This window comes from Ranitomeya variabilis, chromosome 5 (genome assembly GCF_051348905.1).
Source record: "Ranitomeya variabilis isolate aRanVar5 chromosome 5, aRanVar5.hap1, whole genome shotgun sequence".
Lineage (NCBI taxonomy): Eukaryota > Metazoa > Chordata > Amphibia > Anura > Dendrobatidae > Ranitomeya > Ranitomeya variabilis.
In genome coordinates, this window is record NC_135236.1 from 631323372 (window position 1) to 631346312 (window position 22941).

The 22941-nt window shown below is 55.5% G+C and overlaps 2 protein-coding genes across 2 annotated transcripts in view; both read right to left on the reverse strand.

Moving 5' to 3' along the window:
* Positions 1–22941, reverse strand: part of LOC143773936 (histone H1.01-like) — a 213435-nt gene that overhangs the window by 46897 nt on the left and 143597 nt on the right. The window lies entirely within an intron of this gene.
* On the reverse strand, positions 1878–5364 carry LOC143776639 (uncharacterized). The gene is made up of 2 exons (XM_077266259.1): positions 4365–5364; positions 1878–4270 (listed from the first exon to the last, which is right to left on the reverse strand). Exons 1-2 carry the CDS (start codon positions 5260–5262, stop codon positions 2253–2255), a joined length of 2916 nt encoding a protein of 971 aa, XP_077122374.1. The 5' UTR covers positions 5263–5364; the 3' UTR covers positions 1878–2252.

Here is a 22941-nt window from a genome sequence, read left to right on the forward strand (position 1 = left end):
ACTACAGTTTACTCCATGGAGCTCTTTACACATACCGTGCCTGGGTTAGAAAGGGCAATTGTTAACTGCCCATTACAAGATGAAGCGGACATGGAGTGCACTGATGCATAGCCACAGCTAGATTATTATGCTACTTTTCCTCCCTTATCGATGTTCTCCCTCACAGGTCATTCCCCTTTGATTACTGGGCATCTAAAATAAACACCTGGCCTGAATTGGCAGACTATGCATTACAGGAGCTCGCTTGCCCTGCTGCTAATGTGCTATCCGAAAGTCTTCAGTGCTGCTGGTTCAATACCGACCGAAAAAAGGACTCGTCTGGCTACCCAAAATGTCGATAATCTAACCTTCATTAAAATGAACCAATCATGGATTTAAAATTATTTGGCCCCACCTTCCCCTGCTGACACGTAGCTTGCCTGAAAAATGTCTTGCTTTTGGCCTCCTCTTACTGACTGCTCCAATTCCTCCATTTGCAGCTGCTGAATGTCCACCATAGGCCATTTTTATACCTCTCTAAATGGGCTGACTACCCCCACAGGGCCGTGGTCACCACCTGGCGCAAGCACCCGTGCGAGTGCCGTTTGCCTGGACAGGTGGGTGTGCCCACTCTTGGGCGACGGCACTGGCACAGGGTCCCTCGTAGTACAATGAAGTGTCTCTGACAGTGGTGGTGCACAACCGTCAGACACACAATCTTAATATGAGGGGCCCTGTGCCAGTAGCGCCGCCCACGAGTGTTCCCCCCCAGCTCGAACAGTGCTCTACCACTTGCAATACTTACCTCTCCCTGCTCCACCGTGTAGGCTGTGCTGATAAATCCTTCAATGGCACTGCCAATACAAATTTGTTGAAATGATAGATGATAAGCCGGATTACTCACCGGTAATGCTCTTTTAATGAGTCCACGACAGCACCCCACATGAGAGAGAGGGATCCGCCCCATAGGAACAGGAAACCTACAGAATAAAAGGAGGCGGTCCCCTCTCCTCCTCAGTTTAGTTTACAGAGTACAAAAAGGGAACCGCAAAAGCTTTAGTATTAATTCTTATTCAGCAAAATATCTTAAACTCTATACAACCATTATTTGTGAATTTAAAAGGAAGAGCTGTGCATAACTTAGGGAGGGTAGTAAATGGGTGCTGTCGTGGACTCATTAAAAGAGCATTACCGGTGAGTAATCCGGCTTTTTACCCTTCGCCACGACAGCACCCCACATGAGAGATTTTCAGAGATTCATTATTTGGGTGGGATTACTGTATTAAGAACAGCTCTCCCAAAGGTCAGATCAGAAGATGCAGATAGATCAAGTCTATAATGGTTGTAAAAGGTAGAAGGTGTAGACCAAGTTGCGGCCTTACATATTAAATGGATCGGTACATCCGCTTGTTCCGCCCAGGAGGAAGCCATGGCTCGTGTTGAATGCGCTTTAATACCCACTGGAGGAATCTCGCCTTTTGACGTATAGGCCAAGCAGATAGCATCTCTGATCCATCGAGATATGGTAGCTCTCGTGACCCCATGTCCTTTCTTGTGGCCCTGAAAGGAGATAAACAGAGCCCTACTCTCCCTCCATGTCTGACACCTTTCTATATAGGTCAGGATGGCTCTTCTGACATCTAAGGTGTGGAATTTATGCTGTTCTGGAGTTACAGGTGAATCAAAAAAGGAAGGGAGAAATATCTCTTGGGACCTGTGGTAGGTGGACGCTACCTTAGGGAGGTATGAGGGGTCTGGTTTTAGGACTATCCGATCATGGAATATCAGTAAGAAAGGTGGGTCTACTGATAGGGCCTGGATGTCGCTAACCCGTCTAGCTGAGGTTAGGGCTACCAAGAGGGCTACTTTATATGTCAGGACTTTTAAAGGTATTGAATCTAGTGGTTCAAATGGGGAGCTGGTTAAGGCTTCTAGCACTAGATTTAAATCCCACGGAGGTAGACGGGGAATATGGACCGGTTTACTACGTTCACAAGATTTTATGAATCTGGAGATCCACCTATTAGCTGCTATATTGCATCCATATAGGGCTCCCAATGCCGAGACCTGAACTCTTAAGGTATTTACAGATAACCCCAACTCTCGGCCTTTTTGCAAGAACTCTAGAATAGGTGTGACTGGAACTTGCTTAGTGAACGGTACCGTGTAAAAGTCTAAGAATTTATTCCATACCCTACTATATATCAGGGTGGTAGATCTTTTCCTGCTCAATAAGAGGGTGTTTACTAGTTCTGCTGAGAACCCTCTTGATCTTAGTAGTTGCCTCTCAAATTCCACGCCGTCAAGTGAAGACCTTTCACTTGCGGGTGGAAAAAGGGGCCTTGGGACAGCAGTTTCTTGTCTGATGGGAGAATCCATGGATCGCATAGGCACATGGTCTGGAGACAAGAGAACCATGGTCTTTTCGGCCAGAATGGTGCAATGAGGATCACTCTTGCTTGTTCCCTCCTGATTTTTCTGATCACTAGTGGAATCAGAGACATCGGAGGAAAGGCGTATGCCAGCTGGAACCTCCAAGGATGGTGGAGAGAGTCCAACATATCTGGGTGATCCATGGCGTTCAGGGAAGCGAACCTTCTTACTTGCCGGTTGTCTCTTGTGGCAAATAGGTCGATTTGTGGTATCCCCCATGATTCTGTTATCATACTGAATATGGATCTGTTTAAGGTCCATTCCCCTTGACGTAACTCGTTTCGGCTGAGGTAGTCTGCCCTGATGTTCTCTACACCTCTGATGTGCAGGGCTGTTAGGGATGTTAGATGAGTCTCTGCCAGCTGGAAGATGTCTGCAGCTATGGTCATTAGACTTCCTGACCTTGTACCACCTTGACGGTTCACATATGCCACTGTGGTGGAATTGTCCGAGTAAATTCTTACATTTGCTCCTTGAATCTGCGGAAGAAAGTGATTTAAGGCATATTCTACCGCTTTTAGCTCCTTCCAATTGGAGGAACATGACAATTCTGCCTGGTCCCAAGTATCTTGGGCCAGACTGTCTTTCATATATGCTCCCCACCCAATAGGGCTGGCGTCGGTGGTAATTATTTTAGACGGGTCTATTATCCATGGCACACCCTCTGAGAGGTGGTCCATGTCTAGCCACCAGGATAGTGATTCTAAGACATCTTTGGAAAGAGATATTCTGCTTTCTAGATGTCCGTCTTTTCCCTGAGCCGACAATACCTCATACTGTAATTGACGAGTATGAAATTGTGCCCATGGTACAGCAGGGATACATGATGATAATGACCCCAGCAAAGACATGCCCTTCCTTAGTGTCATGTAGGGGTTGCGTATTGCGTCTGATACCCTTGATTGTATAGTCAGTTTCTTTGCCTGGGGGAGGAAGCATCTCTGACTTACGGAGTCTAGCTGGATTCCTAGAAATGTCTGGACGGTTTCTGGATCCAGCCGGGATTTCTCGAAGTTGACGATCCAACCTAACTCCTGTAGGGACGAGATCGTATTAGATAGACGGGTTTTACACTGGAGCATAGAGTTTCCCACCACTAGAAAGTCATCTAGGTAGGGTATTATCAAGGTATCTCGTTGACGTAGATGAGCCATCACTTCTAATATCACCTTAGTGAAGACGCGGGGAGCCATAGAAAGCCCAAATGGCATTGCAACATACTGAAAGTGACGAACCTGTCCTTCCAGGATGATTGCTACCCTTAGATACTTTTGATGTTCGGCATGTATGGGAAGATGATAATAGGCATCCTTTAAGTCTATTCCGGCCATGACACACCTAGGAAACAAGAGTTTTATGGTTGAACTAATGGATTCCATTTTGAAGGTATGATTACGCAGGAAGGCGTTTAATCTCTTGAGGTTTATGATGGTTCTAAATGAACCATCAGGCTTATTGATCAAGAATAAAGGGGAATAGAACCCCTTCCCTTCTTGATCCTGGGGAACTTCTATCAGGACTTTTTTAGACAGAAGAGATAGGATCTCTGATTCCAGAGCCCTTTGTTGGTCTTGACCTTTTGGAGATGTTACTATAAAGGAATCCCAAGGGATTCGGTCAAAATCCAATTTTAGGCCGTATTGTACAATGTCCAGAATCCACTGGCTGGATGTTATTTGTTCCCATCTGGGGAGGAAGAATTTTAATCTGCCGCCTACCTCCTGGTTAGCGGTATTTACGTTTCGGGTTATGGGACCCGCTAAAAAAGGCACCTTTTTGCTTCGGGTCCTTCGACTCCCATCGCTCCCTTTGTTCGAACGGCTTGTTCCTGGTAAAGGGACGTCTTTTGAAGGCTCTCCTGTAGGATGGAAGATACTGGTTAGGGAAGCCTTTTTTCCTTTCTCCTGCTTTACTCAGGAGCTCATCCAGCGTTTTTCCGAAAAGAAACTCACCCTGGCAGGGGATCGCACAAAGTTTTGCTTTGGCCTGTGCGTCCCCTTTCCAGTTCTTTAGCCAGAGTGCTCGCCGGGCTGTGTTCACTAGGCCGGCTGACCTGGCTGCTAGGCGTAGCGAATCCACAGAGGCATCAGCCAGGAATGCTACTGCTTCCTTGATTAGAGGGAATTTCGGCAGGATTGACTCTCTCGAAGTTCTACCTCTAATCTGTTCCTCCAGTTGCTCCATCCACACTAGTAGTGACCTCGCAGTGCAGGTGCTAGATATGGCGGGCCTGAACGCCCCCGTGTTGGCTTCCCATGACCTTTTTAGTAAAGCTTCCGCTTTACGGTCCAGCGGGTCTGTCAGGACTCCTGAATCCTCCACCGGTAGGACCGACTGCTTGGTTGTGGAGGCTACAGCGGCATCCACTTTCGGCACCTTCGACCAGGTATTTAACTCCTCGTCGCTGAAGGGATAGCGTCTTTTAGAGGATGATGGTAGAAAACCTCTATTTTGCTTATCCCACTCTTTTTTTACTATTTCTTTAATAGCTTTTATGACGGGGAAGGACCTACGTTTCCTCTGTCCTAACCCCGCGAACATGATGTCCTGAGCCGATTTACTTTCTTTCTCATCTGAGCACCCCATCGTGCTTCTGACGGATTTTATTAAATTGTCCACACTGCTGTTGGGAAGACAAAGTCCCCCTTCAGTCTCGGATGAGCTCGGCTGGGATTCCGCTTCGCCTGAGGATATACATACGTCCTCTGACTGTGAACTAACCGGAGATTTGGACCTACTAAGCTGACGGGTACTGGTGGTACTAGTCTGCGCCAACCCCTGCATTTCTTCCCGGATTATAGCTCTGACATCTGATGGAGTCATTATGTTTTCCTGCCGTAAGGTTTGCATGATACACTCCGAACACAGTTTTTTAACATAATCATCCGGGAGGGGCTGCGTACATAAAGCACATTCCTTGTGCTTGGATTTGTGTGTCCTTTTCTTAGTCTAGGAAAGTTACAGGAGGAACATATATCAGCATATAGGTAGAGACTCTTTCAAAAACTCACCCAGTGAAGCTGACAGGTACCGGTTCTGGAGGCGGATTTCGTTTGGTGGTAGAACCCTTCTCTGGAGGTCGACCACAACTCTTTGTGCTGCTCCTAGCGCTTCTCTCCTTGCTGGGAGAACGCTGTTGCACTGCGGGCAAGTGCGCATCGTCGGCCGGTGAAGCCATCTTACACACACCGGCCCGACGCTAGCGCTGCCTTTTTAAATTTGCCGCCCATTCTCCTGCCTCCCCGGACCAACCCGGAAGTGCTCCAGCGACTTCCGGGTTAGACGCGCCGCTCTCACTCACCATGCGGCGGCTGGGGATATTAAGCCGGCCGCAGCAGCGCGCGCGTCCTCACGGTGCCGGGCGGACCCACGGTGACCGGACCCGGACCGTGGATGTTTGGCCAGACGAGGGGGGAGGCTGCAAGCAGGGGCTCCCCCGCCGCTGCTTCTGGAACCGCAGCCCCTGCCGTTCCCACAGAGACCGACGCAGGCGGGTGCATGGCCCAGGGATCCTCTTCATCTGTAGGTAAGCTGGGTCCCTGTAGGAACAGGAAACCTAAACTGAGGAGGAGAGGGGACCACCTCCTTTTATTCTGTAGGTTTCCTGTTCCTATGGGGCGGATCCCTCTCTCTCATGTGGGGTGCTGTCGTGGCGAAGGGTAAAAGTTAAAATATACAGGGGCCCTGGCCTCCATTAAGACCAGTTAATACTTTGCGCCTACTATCACGGTCTGCTACCCAGCAGAGGAGCCCACCCCTGTACCTAGCTATGCCACCTGTTTATTTATGAACAATTTTTTGGCAGACATTTAGCCTACTTAATTATTTGGGCCTACTAGCTGTGTCAGTCACTCATTACAGTTGTCGTCCACTGAACAAAGCAATGCCGCCTGCTTAGTCCTGTTACCAATTTTGAACTGCATTTAGCCTACATAATTATTTGGGCCTATATCTGTGTTTCCTCCTCATCCTGCCCATTGCCCAGCCACTGCTAGATGAGTCTGCTGGTACATTGACCCAGACCACTAAATTCCCCTTGCACTCTACGCAGCCAAAATCTGACCCTGCTGAAAGTCAGGTTCCCCTTCCCGCATACTATACCACCTTACACGGGGACAAAGAGGAAGGTGCAGATGAAAGTGCAGGTTCCTTCATCAGGTGGGGGGGGAGGCATACTCGGCAACGTCACTGGCACAGGGCCCTTCATAGTACGCAAAAGTGTCTCTGCCGGTGGGAGGCGCCACCTGCCGTCAAACACACCGCCGTACTATGAGGGGCCCTGTTCCAGTGCCAATGAGTGGGCCCCCACTGCTTGCTCAGGATCACAGCACTTGCAAAGTTGAAATACTTACCTCTCCCTGCTCCACCGCCGTGACGTATTCCGGGTTTCCTGGGCCCACGAAAATCTTGAGCCAGGCCTACCCCCCAACTTTAGCCAAATGACCCCCAGTTTTCAATGCCTAACTATTATTATAAAGTATATTAAGATTGACAAGCTTCAGTAATAAGAATTGATGTTTTTGGCATTAAAATGGGTACCGTTGGTGTTTTCCTGTCCTCCACTCACTGCCTACTTTGATTCCCCATTGACTTGCATTGGGTTTCGTGTTTCAGTCGGCCCCCGACTTTTCGCAATAATCGGCCGATTTCACCCGACCCGACTTTTGACAAAGTCAAACCCGTGAAACCCGACTCGATCCGAAAAAAGTAAAAGTCGCTCAACTCTATTCATTACTAAAGTAAAAGCATGGAAAACATAACAAGCAAAGCTGTATATATCCTCTCCACATGGTATCACAAAGAAATGTGAATAAGAGGAGACAAATGCCTGTCTATGGAACAGTGTAGAACACATCCAATATTGCTAAGCAGAAAACTAAAGAAAAAACAGGTGCAAAAAAGTCCAAAAGAAGTAACATCTCCGAAACGCACGTCGGGGTGGGTCTGGAACGGACGTGCTTCCCCCATCGTCAGCTGGCATAAGAGCTTCTTGGGTAATTAGACCAGTCCTTCATTGCCTTGCTACTTCTATTTATGGGCTTTGGTCTTTATCCACTACGATAATCTATCCTCTGTATACAACGTGCAGTGGCCATTGTCTGCTATATGCTTCCCAGCGTGCCATGCCGGGCTGCTGATGTGGGATGTGTTGTCCTTCTCCACTTACTTGGAGCGGACACGCTTCCCTCGTCGCCAGCTGACATGTCAGCGCTCTAGGGATTATATTTACATTAATATTATTTTTTTTGATTATTTGGTTACTAATATTTGCGGACTTTTGCCCTTGGTACTTCCCATTTGGCTCTGCCTGACGGTTGATGTGGGGAGCATTCCCCCGTCTCCATGTGTTCCATGCAATATGCTTGAAGATTTTAACCCACTATTCCCTTTGGTTCCTTGTATTGTTATATTTATATACATTTAATAAAGATTTTGTTACTTCTTTTGGACTTTTTTGCACCTGTTTTTTCTTTAGTTTTCTATTCATTACTAAACATCGGGCTTGGTATTATCTATATATCTATCTATAGATTCATCTATTATCTATGTGTGTGTAAACATTATTCTCCAATGGAGTATATAAAGGAAAAGGTTGAACAAGAAATTACATCACAATTTTTTGGGGGGGTTAAATAATAGATCTTTAATTAGCTTACAAAAACACACACAAAGCCGCATGAAAATCAGCATCAAATCTGCACGGATTTTTCTGCCAAGAGATGCAGAATCTGCACAGAAAATTCCACAGGCAGATCTGCAACGTGTGCACATACCCTAACGCACATTTGCCCCCCCCAAAAAATTGTGCAAAAACAGGGTGCATCTTATAATCTGAACCATAAAAACAAACAAACAAAAAAACTTTCTGAGGGGGGTTGCGGTGGTGGAGCCGTGATGCATGCCCCCTCACACCAGCCCCCTGGATGCCCCTCTACATACCCCATGCTCCCCTCACACTACGCAACACAGCCCCCTGGATGCCCATCTACATACCCCCTCACACCAGCCCCCTCTATATACCCCATGCCCCTCACACCAGCCCCTTGGAAGCATCTCTACATACCCCCTCACGCCAGCCCCCTGGATGCCCTTCTACATACCCCATGCCCCCTCACGCCAGCCCCCTGGATGCCAGTCTACATACCCCATGCCCCCTCACACCAGCCCCCTGGATGCCCCTCTACATACCCCATGCCACCTCACAACAGTCACAAGCCCCCTGGATGCCCCATGCCCCCTCACCTACATACCCCATGCAACAGCCCCCTGGATGCCCCATGCCCCCCCTACATACCCCTTTCCCCCCTCACACCAGCCCCCTGAATGCCCCTCTCCATACCCCCTCAAACCAGCCCCTCACACTATGCTACACAGCCCCCCCCCCCCCGGATGCCCCTCTACATACCCCATGCCCCCTCACAACAGCCACAAGGCCCCCTGGATGCCCCCACTCACTCCAGCCCCCTGACACTATGAATCACAGCCCCTGGATGCCCCCTCACCTACAAACCCTATGCCCCCTCAACAGCCACAAGGCTCCCTGGATGCCCCATGCCCCCTCACCTACACCCCCCATCCCCCTCACACTATGCAACACAGCCCCCTGAATGCCCCTCTACATACCCCATGCCCCCTCACACCAGCCCCTTGGATGCCCCTCTACATGACCCATCACACCAGCCCCCTGTATGCCCCTCTACATACCCTATGCCCCCTCACACCATCCATACAGCACTCTGGATGCCCCATGCCCCCTCTACATACCCCCCTCACATCAGCCCCCTGGATGCCCCTCTACATACCTCATGCCCCCTCACACCATCCACACAGAACTCTGGATGCCACATGCCCTCTACATACCCCATGCCCCCCTCACAACAGCCCCCTGGATGCCCCTCCACATACCCTATGCCCCCTCACACCATCCACACAGCACTCTGGATGCCCCATGCCCCCTCTACATACCCCCCTCACATCAGCCCCCTGGATGCCCCTCTACATACCTCATGCCCCCTCACACCATCCACACAGAACTCTGGATGCCACATGCCCTCTACATACCCCATGCCCCCCTCACAACAGCCCCCTGGATGCTCCTCTACATACCCCATGCCCCCTCACACCAGCCCCCTGGATGCCCCTCTACATACCCCATGCCTCCTCACAACAAACACAAGGCACCCTGGATGCCCCTCTACATACCCCATGCCTCCTCACACCAGACGCAAGGCCCCCTGGATGCCCCTCTACATACCCCATGCCTCCTCACACCAGACAAAAGGCACCCTGGATGCTCCTCTACATACCCCATGCCCCCTCACACCAGCCCCCTGGATGCCCCTCTACATACCCCATGCCTCCTCACAACAGTCACAAGCCCCTGGATGTCCCATGCCCCCTCAACAGCCACGAGGCCCCCTGGATGCCCCATGCCCCCTCACCTACATACCCCATGCCCCCTTACACTATGCAACAGCCCCCTGGATGCCCCATGCCCCCCTACATACCCCTTTCCCCCTCACACCAGCCCCCTGAATGCCCCTCTACATACCCCCTCACACTATGCAAGAGAGCCCCCCCGATGCCCCTCTACATACCCCATGCCCCCTCACAACAGCCACTAGGCCCCCTGGATGCCCCCCCTCACACCAGCCCCCTGACACTATGAAACACAGCCCCTGGATGCCCCCTCACCTACAAACCCCATGCCCCCTCAACAGCCACAAGGCTCCCTGGATGCCCCATGTCCCCTCACACTATGCAACAGCCCCCTGAATGCCACTCTACATACCCCATGCCCCCTCACACCAGCCCCCTGGATGCCCCTCTACATACCTCATGCCCCCTCACACCATCCACACAGCATTCTGGATGCCCCATGCCCCCTCTACATACCCCATGCCCCCTCACAACAGCCCCTTGGATGCCCCTCTACATACCCTCAACAGCCACAAGGCCCAAACACACACCAGACAAAAGGCACCCTGGATGCTCCTCTACATACTCCATGCCCCCTCACACCAGCCCCCTGGATGCCCCTCTACATACCCTATGCCCTCTCACACCATCCACACAGCACTCTGGATGCCCCATGCCCCCTCTACATACCCCCCTCACTTAAGCTCCCTGGATGCCCCTCTACATACCCCATGCCTCCTCACAACATACAAGGCACCCTGGATGCCCCACTACCTACCCCATGCCTCCTCACAACAGACACGAGGCACCCTCGATGCCCCCGCTACATACTCCATGCCTCCTCACAACAGACACAAGGCACCCTGGATGCCCCTCTACATACCCCATGCCTCCTCACAACAGACACGAGGCACCCTGGATGCCCCTCTACATACCCCATGCCTCCTCACAACAGACAAGGCAGCCTGGATGTCCCGCTAAATACCCCACGCCTCCTCACAACAGACACAAGGCACCCTGGATGCCCGCTACATACCCCATGCCTCCTCACAACAGACACAAGGCACCCTGGATGTCCCTCTACATACCCCATGCCTCCTCACAACAGACACAAGGCTCCCTGGATGTCAGCTACATACCCCATGCCTCCTCACAACAGACACAAGGCACCCTGGATGCCCTGCTACATACCCCATGCCTCCTCACAAAAGACACAAGACACCCTGGATGCCAGCTACATACCCCATGCCTCCTCACAACAGACACAAGGCCCCCTGGATGCCCATCTACATACCCCATGCCTCCTCACACCAGACGCAAGGCCCCCTGGATGCCCCTCTACATACCCCATGCCTCCTCACACCAGACAAGAGGCACCCTGGATGCTCCTCTACATACCCCATGCCCCCTCACACCAGCCCCCTGGATGCCACTCTACATACCCCATGCCTCCTCACAACAGTCACAAGCCCCTGGATGTCCCATGCCCCTTCAACAGCCACGAGGCCCCCTGGATGCCCCATGCCCCCTCACCTACATACCCCATGCCCCCTTACACTATGCAACAGCCCCCTGGATGCCCCATGCCCCCCTACATACCCCTTTCCCCCTCACACCAGCCCCCTGAATGCCCCTCTACATACCCCCTCACACTATGCAAGAGAGCCCCCCCCTATGCCCCTCTACATACCCCATGCCCCCTCACAACAGCCACAAGGCCCCCTGGATGCCCCATGTCCCCTCGCACTATGCAACAGCCCCCTGAATGCCCCTCTACATACCCCCTCACACTATGCAAGAGAGCCCCCCCCCTATGCCACTCTACATACCCCATGCCCCCTCACACCAGCCCCCTGGATGCCCCTCTACATACCTCATGCCCCCTCACACCATCCACACAGCATTCTGGATGCCCCATGCTCCCTCTACATACCCCATGCCCCCTCACAACAGCCCCTTGGATGCCCCTCTACATACCCTCAACAGCCACAAGGCCCCCTGGATGCCCCTCTACATACCCCATGCCTCCTGACACCAGACAAAAGGCACCCTGGATGCTCCTCTACATACTCCATGCCCCCTCACACCAGCCCCCTGGATGCCCCTCTACATACCCTATGCCCTCTCACACCATCCACACAGCACTCTGGATGCCCCATGCCCCCTCTACATACCCCCCTCACTTAAGCTCCCTGGATGCCCCTCTACATACCCCATGCCTCCTCACAACATACAAGGCACCCTGGATGCCCCCCTACCTACCCCATGCCTCCTCACAACAGACACGAGGCACCCTCGATGCCCCCGCTACATACTCCATGCCTCCTCACAACAGACACAAGGCACCCTGGATGCCCCTCTACATACCCCATGCCTCCTCACAACAGACACAAGGCACCCTGGATGCCCGCTACATTCCACAAGCCTCCTCACAACAGACACAAGGCACCCTGGATGCTCCTCTACATACCCCATGCCCCCTCACACCAGCCCCCTGGATGCCCCGCTACATACCCCATGCCTCCTCACAACAGACACAAGGCACCCTGGATGCCCTGCTACATACCCCATGCCTCCTCACAACAGACACAAGGCACCCTGGATGCCCCTCTACATACCCCATATCTCCTCACAACAGACAAGGCACCCTGGATGCCCCGCTACATACCCCATGCCTCCTCACAACAGACACAAGGCACCCTGGATGCCCCACTACCTACCCCATGCCTCCTCACAACAGACACAAGGCACCCTGGATGTCCGCTACATACACCATGCCTCCTCACAACAGACACATGGCACCCTGGATGCCCCTCTACATACTCCATGCCTCCTCACAACAGACACAAGGCACCCTCGATGCCCCCGCTACATACTCCATGCTTCCTCACAACAGACACAAGGCACCCTGGATGCCCTGCTACATACCCCATGCCTCCTCACAACAGACACAAGGCACCCTGGATTCCCCACTACCTACCCCATGCCTCCTCACAACAGACACAAGGCACCCTGGATGTCCGCTACATACCCCATGCCTCCTCACAACAGACACATGGCACCCTCGATGCCCCCGCTACATACTCCATGCCTCCTCACAACAGACACAAGGCACCCTGGATGCCCCTCTACATACCCCATGCCTCCTCACAACAGACACAAGGCACCCTGGATGCCCCTCTACATACCCCATACCTCCTCACAACAGACAAGGCACCCTGGATGCCCCGCTACATACCCCATGCCTCCTTACAACAGATACAAGGCACCCTGGATGCCCTGCTACATACCCCATGCCTCCTCACAACAGACACAAGGCACCCTGGATGTCCCTCTACATACCCCATGCCTCCTCACAACAGAAAAGGCAGCCTGGATGTCCCGCTATATACCCCACGCCTCCTCACAACAGACACAAGGCACCCTGGATGCCCGCTACATACCCCATGCCTCCTCACAACAGACACAAGGCACCCTGGATGTCCCGCTACATACCCCATGCCTCCTCACAACAGACACATGGCACCCTCGATGCCCCCGCTACATACTCCATGCCTCCTCACAACAGACACAAGGCACCCTGGATGCCAGCTACATACCCCATGCCTCCTCACAACAGACACAAGGCACCCTGGATGTCCGCTACATACCCCATGCCTCCTCACAACAGACACAAGTCACCCTGGATGTCCCTCTACATACCCCATGCCTCCTCACAACAGAAAAGGCAGCCTGGATGTCCCGCTATATACCCCACGCCTCCTCACAACAGACACAAGGCACCCTGGATGCCAGCTACATACCCCATGCCTCCTCACAACAGACTCAAGGCACCCTGGATGTCCGCTACATACCCCATGCCTCCTCACAACAGACACATGTCACCCTGGATGTCCCTCTACATACCCCATGCCTCCTCACAACAGAAAAGGCAGCCTGGATGTCCCGCTATATACCCCATGCCTCCTCACAACAGACACAAGGCACCCTGGATGCCCCTCTACATACCCCATGCCTCCTCACAACAGACACGAGGCACCCTGGATGCCCCTCTACATACCCCATGCCTCCTCACAACAGACAAGGCAGCCTGGATGTCCCGCTAAATACCCCACGCCTCCTCACAACAGACACAAGGCACCCTGGATGCCCGCTACATACCCCATGCCTCCTCACAACAGACACAAGGCACCCTGGATGTCCCTCTACATACCCCATGCCTCCTCACAACAGACACGAGGCACCCTGGATGCCCCTCTACATACCCCATGCCTCCTCACAACAGACACAAGGCACCCTGGATGCCAGCTACATACCCCATGCCTCCTCACAACAGACACAAGGCACCCTGAATGCCCTACTACATACCCCATGCCTCCTCACAAAAGACACAAGGCACGCTGGATGCCAGCTACATACCCCATGCCTCCTCACAACAGACACAAGGCAGCCTGGATGCCCCTCTACATACCCCATGCCTCCTCACAACAGACACAAGGCCCCCTGGATGCCCATCTACATACCCCATGCCTCCTCACACCAGACGCAAGGCCCCCTGGATGCCCCTCTACATACCCCATGCCTCCTCACACCAGACAAAAGGCACCCTGGATGCTCCTCTACATACCCCATGCCCCCTCACACCAGCCCCCTGGATGCCCCTCTACAAACCCCATGCCTCCTCACAACAGTCACAAGCCCCTGGATGTCCCATGCCCCCTCAACAGCCACGAGGCCCCCAAGATGCCCCATGCCCCCTCACCTACATACCCCATGCCCCCTTACACTATGCAACAGCCCCCTGGATGCCCCATGCCCCCTACATACCACTTTCCCCCTCACACCAGCCCCCTGAATGCCCCTCTACATACCCCCTCACACTATGCAAGAGAGCCCCCCCTATGCCCCTCTACATACCCCATGCCCCCTCACAACAGCCACAAGGCCCCCTGGATGCCCCCCCTCACACTAGCCCCCTGACACTATGAAACACAGCCCCTGGATGACCCCTCACCTACAAACTCCATGCCCCCTCAACAGCCACAAGGCTCCCTGGATGCCCCATGTCCCCTCGCACTATGCAACAGCCCTCTGAATGCCCCTCTACATACCCCATGCCTCCTCACACCAGCCCCCTGGATGCCCCTCTACATACCTCATGCCCCCTCACACCATCCACACAGCATTCTGGATGCCCCATGCCCCCTCTACATACCCCATGCCCCCTCACAACAGCCCCTTGGATGCCCCTCTACATACCCTCAACAGCCACAAGGCCCCCTGGATGCCCCTCTACATACCCCATGCCTCCTCACACCTGACAAAAGGCACCCTGGATGCTCCTCTACATACTCCATGCCCCCTCACACCAGCCCCCTGGATACCCCTCTACATACCCTATGCCCTCTCACACCATCCACACAGCACTCTGGATGCCCCATGCCCCCTCTACATACCCCCTCACATAAGCCCTCTGGATGCCCCTCTACATACCCCATGCCCCCTCACACCAGCCCCCTGGATGCCCCGCTACATACCCCATGCCTCCTCACAACAGACACAAGGCACCCTGGATGCCCCTCTACATACCCCATGCCTCCTCACAACAGACAAGGCACCCTGGATGCCCCACTACCTACCCCATGCCTCCTCACAACAGACACGAGGCACCCTCGATGCCCCCGCTACATACTCCATGCCTCCTCACAACAGACACAAGGCACCCTGGATGCCCCTCTACATACCCCATGCCTCCTCACAACAGACACAAGCCACCCTGGATGTCCGCTACATACCCCATGCTTCCTCACAACAGACACAAGGCACCCTGGATGCCCCTCTACATACCCCATGCCTCCTCACAACAGACACAAGGCACCCTGGATGCCCCCTCTACATACCCCATGCCTCCTCACAACAGACACAAGGCACCCTGGATGCCCTGCTACATACCCCATGCCTCCTCACAACAGACACAAGGCACCCTGGATGCCCCTCTACATACCCCATATCTCCTCACAACAGACAAGGCACCCTGGATGCCCCGCTACATACCCCATGCCTCCTCACAACAGACACAAGGCACCCTGGATGCCCCACTACCTACCCCATGCCTCCTCACAACAGACACAAGGCACCCTGGATGTCCGCTACATACACCATGCCTCCTCACAACAGACACATGGCACCCTGGATGACCCTCTACATACTCCATGCCTCCTCACAACAGACACAAGGCACCCTGGATGCCCCACTACCTACCCCATGCCTCCTCACAACAGACACAAGGCACCCTGGATGTCCGCTACATACACCATGCCTCCTCACAACAGACACATGGCACCCTGGATGCCCCTCTACATACCCCATGCCTCCTCACAACAGACACATGGCACCCTCGATGCCCCCGCTACATACTCCATGCCTCCTCACAACAGACAAAAGGCACCCTGGATGCCCCTCTACATACCCCATGCCTCCTCACAACAGACACAAGGCACCCTGGATGCCCCTCTACATACCCCATACCTCCTCACAACAGACAAGGCACCCTGGATGCCCCGCTACATACCCCATGCCTCCTTACAACAGATACAAGGCACCCTGGATGCCCTGCTACATACCCCATGCCTCCTCACAACAGACACAAGGCACCCTGGATGTCCCTCTACATACCCCATGCCTCCTCACAACAGAAAAGGCAGCCTGGATGTCCCGCTATATACCCCACGCCTCCTCACAACAGACACAAGGCACCCTGGATGCCCGCTACATACCCCATGCCTCCTCACAACAGACACAAGGCACCCTGGATGTCCCGCTACATACCCCATGCCTCCTCACAACAGACACATGGCACCCTCGATGCCCCCGCTACATACTCCATGCCTCCTCACAACAGACACAAGGCACCCTGGATGCCCGCTACATACCCCACGCCTCCTCACAACAGACACAAGGCACCCTGGATGCCAGCTACATACCCCATGCCTCCTCACAACAGACACAAGGCACCCTGGATGTCCGCTACATACCCCATGCCTCCTAACAACAGACACAAGTCACCCTGGATGTCCCTCTACATACCCCATGCCTCCTCACAACAGAAAAGGCAGCCTGGATGTCCCGCTACATACCCCACGCCTCCTCACAACAGACACATGTCACCCTGGATGCCCCTCTACATACCCCATGCCTCCTCACAACAGACACGAGGCACCCTGGATGCCCCTCTACATACCCCATGCCTCCTCACAACAGACAAGGCAGCCTGGATGTCCCGCTAAATACCCCACGCCTCCTCACAACAGACACAAGGCACCCTGGATGCCCGCTACATACCCCATGCCTCCTCACAACAGACACAAGGCACCCTGGATGTCCCTCTACATACCCCATGCCTCCTCACAACAGACACAAGGCACCCTGGATGCCAGCTACATACCCCATGCCTCCTCACAACAGACACAAGGCACCCTGAATGCCCTGCTACATACCCCATGCCTCCTCACAAAAGACACAAGGCACCCTGGATGCCAGCTACATACCCCATGCCTCCTCACAACAGACACAAGGCAGCCTGGATGCCCTGCTACATACCCCATGCCTCCTCACAAAAGACACAAGGCACGCTGGATGCCAGCTACATACCCCATGCCTCCTCACAACAGACACAAGGCAGCCTGGATGCCCCTCTACATACCCCATGCCTCCTCACAACAGACACAAGGCCCCCTGGATGCCCATCTACATACCCCATGCCTCCTCACACCAGACGCAAGGCCCCCTGGATGCCCCTCTACATACCCCATGCCTCCTCACACCAGACAAAAGGCACCCTGGATGCTCCTCTACATACCCCATGCCCCCTCACACCAGCCCCCTGGATGCCCCTCTACATACCCCATGCCTCCTCACAACAGTCACAAGCCCCTGGATGTCCCATGCCCCCTCAACAGCCACGAGGCCCCCAAGATGCCCCATGCCCCCTCACCTACATACCCCATGCCCCCTTACACTATGCAACAGCCCCCTGGATGCCCCATGCCCCCCTACATACCACTTTCCCCCTCACACCAGCCCCCTGAATGCCCCTCTACATACCCCCTCACACTATGCAAGAGAGCCCCCCTATGCCCCTCTACATACCCCATGCCCCCTCACAACAGCCACAAGGCCCCCTGGATGCCCCCCCTCACACCAGCCCACTGACACTATGAAACACAGCCCCTGGATGACCCCTCACCTACAAACTCCATGCCCCCTCAACAGCCACAAGGCTCCCTGGATGCCCCATGTCCCCTCGCACTATGCAACAGCCCTCTGAATGCCCCTCTACATACCCCATGCCCCCTCACACCAGCCCCCTGGATGCCCCTCTACATACCTCATGCCCCCTCACACCATCCACACAGCATTCTGGATGCCCCATGCCCCCTCTACATACCCCATGCCCCCTCACAACAGCCCCTTGGATGCCCCTCTACATACCCTCAACAGCCACAAGGCCCCCTGGATGCCCCTCTACATACCCCATGCCTCCTCACACCTGACAAAAGGCACCCTGGATGCTCCTCTACATACTCCATGCCCCCTCACACCAGCCCCCTGGATGCCCCTCTACATACCCTATGCCCTCTCACACCATCCACACAGCACTCTGGATGCCCCATGCCCCCTCTACATACCCCCTCACATAAGCCCTCTGGATGCCCCTCTACATACCCCATGCCCCCTCACACCAGCCCCCTGGATGCCCCGCTACATACCCCATGCCTCCTCACAACAGACACAAGGCACCCTGGATGCCCCTCTACATACCCCATGCCTCCTCACAACAGACAAGGCACCCTGGATGCCCCACTACCTACCCCATGCCTCCTCACAACAGACACAAGGCACCCTCGATGCCCCCGCTACATACTCCATGCCTCCTCACAACAGACACAAGGCACCCTGGATGCCCCTCTACATACCCCATGCCTCCTCACAACAGACAAGGCACCCTGGATGCCCCACTACCAACCCCATGCCTCCTCACAACAGACACGAGGCACCCTCGATGCCCCCGCTACATACTCCATGCCTCCTCACAACAGACACAAGGCACCCTGGATGCCCCTCTACATACCCCATGCCTCCTCACAACAGACACAAGCCACCCTGGATGTCCGCTACATACCCCATGCTTCCTCACAACAGACACAAGGCACCCTGGATGCCCCTCTACATACCCCATGCCTCCTCACAACAGACACAAGGCACCCTGGATGCCCCCTCTACATACCCCATGCCTCCTCACAACAGACACGAGGCACCCTGGATGCCCCTCTACATACCCCCCTCACAACAGACGCAAGGCACCCTGGATGTCCCACTACATACCCCATGCCTCCTCACAACAGACACAAGGCACCCTGGATGACCCTCTACATACCCCATGCCTCCTCACAACAGACACAAGGCACCCTGGATGACCCTCTACATACCCCATGCCTCCTCACAACAGACACGAGGCACCCTGGATGCCCCTCTACATACCCCCCTCACAACAGACACGAGGCACCTTGGATGCCCCTCTACATACCCCCCCTCACAACAGACACAAGGCACCCTGGATGTCCCACTACATACCCCATGCCTCCTCACAGCAAATTACAACCTCAGAGCACTCATACTGAGTCCTGTGTCCTCATTCCCTTGTACAGCCCCTCGGTCCTCTTCTCACTGGCTCCATGCTGCAGCCCCTCGGTCCTCTCCTCACTGGCTCCATGCTGCAGCTCCTCGGTCCTCTCCTCACTGGCTCCATGCTGCAGCTCTTCGGTCCTCTCCTCACTGGCTCCATGCTGCAGCCCCTCGGTCCTCTCCTCACTGGCTCCGTGCTGCAGGTCCTCGGTCCTCTCCTCACTGGCTCCATGCTGCAGGTCCTCGGTCCTCTCCTCACTGGCTCCCTGCTGCAGCCCCTCGGTCCTCTTCTCACACGGATCCTTGCTGCAGCCCCTCGGTCCTCTTCTCACTGGCTCCATGCTGCAGCTCCTCGGTCTTCTCCTCACTGGCTCCATGCTGCAGCCCCTCGGTCCTCTCCTCACACGGCTCCTTGCTGCAGCCCCTCGGTCCTCTTCTCACTGGCTCCATGCTGCAGCCCCTCGGTCCTCTCCTCACATGGCTCCTTGCTGCAGCCCCTCGGTCCTCTCCTCACACGGCTCCATGCTGCAGCCCCTCGGTCCTATCCTCACATGGCTCCATGCTGCAGCCCCTCGGTCCTCTCCTCACACGGCTCCATGCTGCAGCCCCTCGGTCTTCTCCTCACAAGGCTCCATGCTGCAGCCCCTCGGTCCTCTCCTCACTGGCTCCATGCTGCAGCCCCTCGGTCCTCTCCTCACACGGCTCCTTGCTGCAGCCCCTCGGTCCTCTTCTCACTGGCTCCATGCTGCAGCCCCTCGGTCCTCTTCTCACTGGCTCCATGCTGCAGCCCCTCGGTCCTCTCCTCACTGGCTCCATGCTGCAGCCCTTCGGTCCTCTTCTCACTGGCTCCATGCTGCAGCTCCTGGGTCCTCTCCTCACATGCCTCCATGCTGCAGCTCCTCGGACCTCTCCTCACTGGCTCCATGCTGCAGCCCCTCGGTCCTCTCCTCACTGGCTCCATGCTGCAGCCCTTCGGTCCTCTTCTCACTGGCTCCATGCTGCAGCTCCTGGGTCCTCTCCTCACACGGCTCCATGCTGCAGCTCCTCGGACCTCTCCTCACTGGCTCCATGCTGCAGCCCCTGGGTCCTCTCCTCACTGGCTCCATGCTGCAGCCCCTGGGTCCTCTCCTCACACGGCTCCATGCTGCAGCCCCTCGGTCTTCTCCTCACACGGCTCCATGCTGCAGCCCCTCGGTCCTCTCCTCACACGGCTCCATGCTGCAGCTCCTGGGTCCTCTCCTCACACGGCTCCATGCTGCAGCCCCTCGGTCCTCTCCTCACACGGCTCCATGCTGCAGCTCCTGGGTCCTCTCCTCACACGGCTCCATGCTGCAGCCCCTCGGTCTTCTCCTCACACGGCTCCATGCTGCAGCCCCTCGGTCCTCTCCTCACACGGCTCCATGCTGCAGCCCCTCGGTCCTCTCCTCACACGGCTCCTTGCTGCAGCCCCTGGGTCCTCTTCTCTCTGGCTCCATGCTGCAGCCCCTCGGTCTTCTCCTCACACGGCTCCATGCTGCAGCCCCTCGTTACTCTCCTCACACGGCTCCATGCTGCAGCCCCTCGGTCCTATCCTCACATGGCTCCATGCTGCAGCCCCTCGGTCCTCTCCTCACACGGCTCCATGCTGCAGCCCCTCGGTCTTCTCCTCACAAGGCTCCATGCTGCAGCCCCTCGGTCCTCTCCTCACTGGCTCCATGCTGCAGCCCCTCGGTCCTCTCCTCACACGGCTCCTTGCTGCAGCCCCTCGGTCCTCTTCTCACTGGCTCCATGCTGCAGCCCCTCGGTCCTCTTCTCACTGGCTCCATGCTGCAGCTCCTCGGTCCTCTCCTCACTGGCTCCATGCTGCAGCCCTTCGGTCCTCTTCTCACTGGCTCCATGCTGCAGCTCCTGGGTTCTCTCCTCACACGGCTCCATGCTGCATCCCCTCAGTCTTCTCCTCACACGGCTCCATGCTGCAGCCCCTCGGTCCTCTCCTCACTGGCTCCATGCTGCAGCCCCTCGGTCCTCTCCTTACACGGCTCCTTGCTGCAGCCCCTCGGTCCTCTCCTCACTGGCTCCATGCTGCAGCCCTTCGGTCCTCTTCTCACTGGCTCCATGCTGCAGCTCCTCGGTCCTCTCCTCACACGGCTCCATGCTGCAGCTCCTCGGTCCTCTCCTCACACGGCTCCATGCTGCAGCCCCTCGGTCTTCTCCTCACACGGCTCCATGCTGCAGCTCCTCGGTCCTCTCCTCACACGGCTCCATGCTGCAGCCCCTCGGTCATCTCCTCACACGGCTCCATGCTGCAGCCCCTCGGTCTTCTCCTCACACGGCTCCATGCTGCAGCCCCTTGGTCCTCTCCTCACACGGCTCCATGCTGCAGCCCCTCGGTCTTCTCCTCACACGGCTCCATGCTACAGCCCCTCGGTCTTCTCCTCACATGGCTCCATGCTGCAGCCCCTCGGTCTTCTCCTCACACGGCTCCATGCTGCAGCTCCTCGGTCCTCTCCTCACACGGCTCCATGCTGCAGCTCCTCGGTCCTCTCCTCACACGGCTCCATGCTGCAGCTCCTCGGTCCTCTCCTCACAAGGCTCCATGCTGCAGCCCCTCGGTCCTCTCCTCACTGGCTCCATGCTGCAGCCCCTCGGTCCTCTCCTTACACGGCTCCTTGCTGCAGCCCCTCGGTCCTCTCCTCACTGGCTCCATGCTGCAGCCCTTCGGTCCTCTTCTCACTGGCTCCATGCTGCAGCTCCTCGGTCCTCTCCTCACACGGCTCCATGCTGCAGCTCCTCGGTCCTCTCCTCACACGGCTCCATGCTGCAGCCCCTCTGTCTTCTCCTCACACGGCTCCATGCTGCAGCTCCTCGGTCCTCTCCTCACACGGCTCCATGCTGCAGCCCCTCGGTCATCTCCTCACACGGCTCCATGCTGCAGCCCCTCGGTCTTCTCCTCACACGGCTCCATGCTGCAGCCCCTTGGTCCTCTCCTCACACGGCTCCATGCTGCAGCCCCTCGGTCTTCTCCTCACACGGCTCCATGCTACAGCCCCTCGGTCTTCTCCTCACATGGCTCCATGCTGCAGCCCCTCGGTCTTCTCCTCACACGGCTCCATGCTGCAGCTCCTCGGTCCTCTCCTCACACGGCTCCATGCTGCAGCTCCTCGGTCCTCTCCTCACACGGCTCCATGCTGCAGCCCCTCGGTCCTCTCCTCACAAGGCTCCATGCTGCAGCCCCTCGGTCCTCTCCTCACACGGCTCCATTTTATTTCCCGCGTCTCTTCTCCAGTAGCAGCCTCAGCAAAAACGCAACTTCCAGCTATCGGCTCGTCATTGGACTAAAGGAGGCCCCGCCCCTTCCGGTGACATCATGATTTCATGGAATCACTCCTCCCCCTCAAGAAATCAACTCCAATCTAGACGCTACCGTAAATATCGCGCAGCACTGCA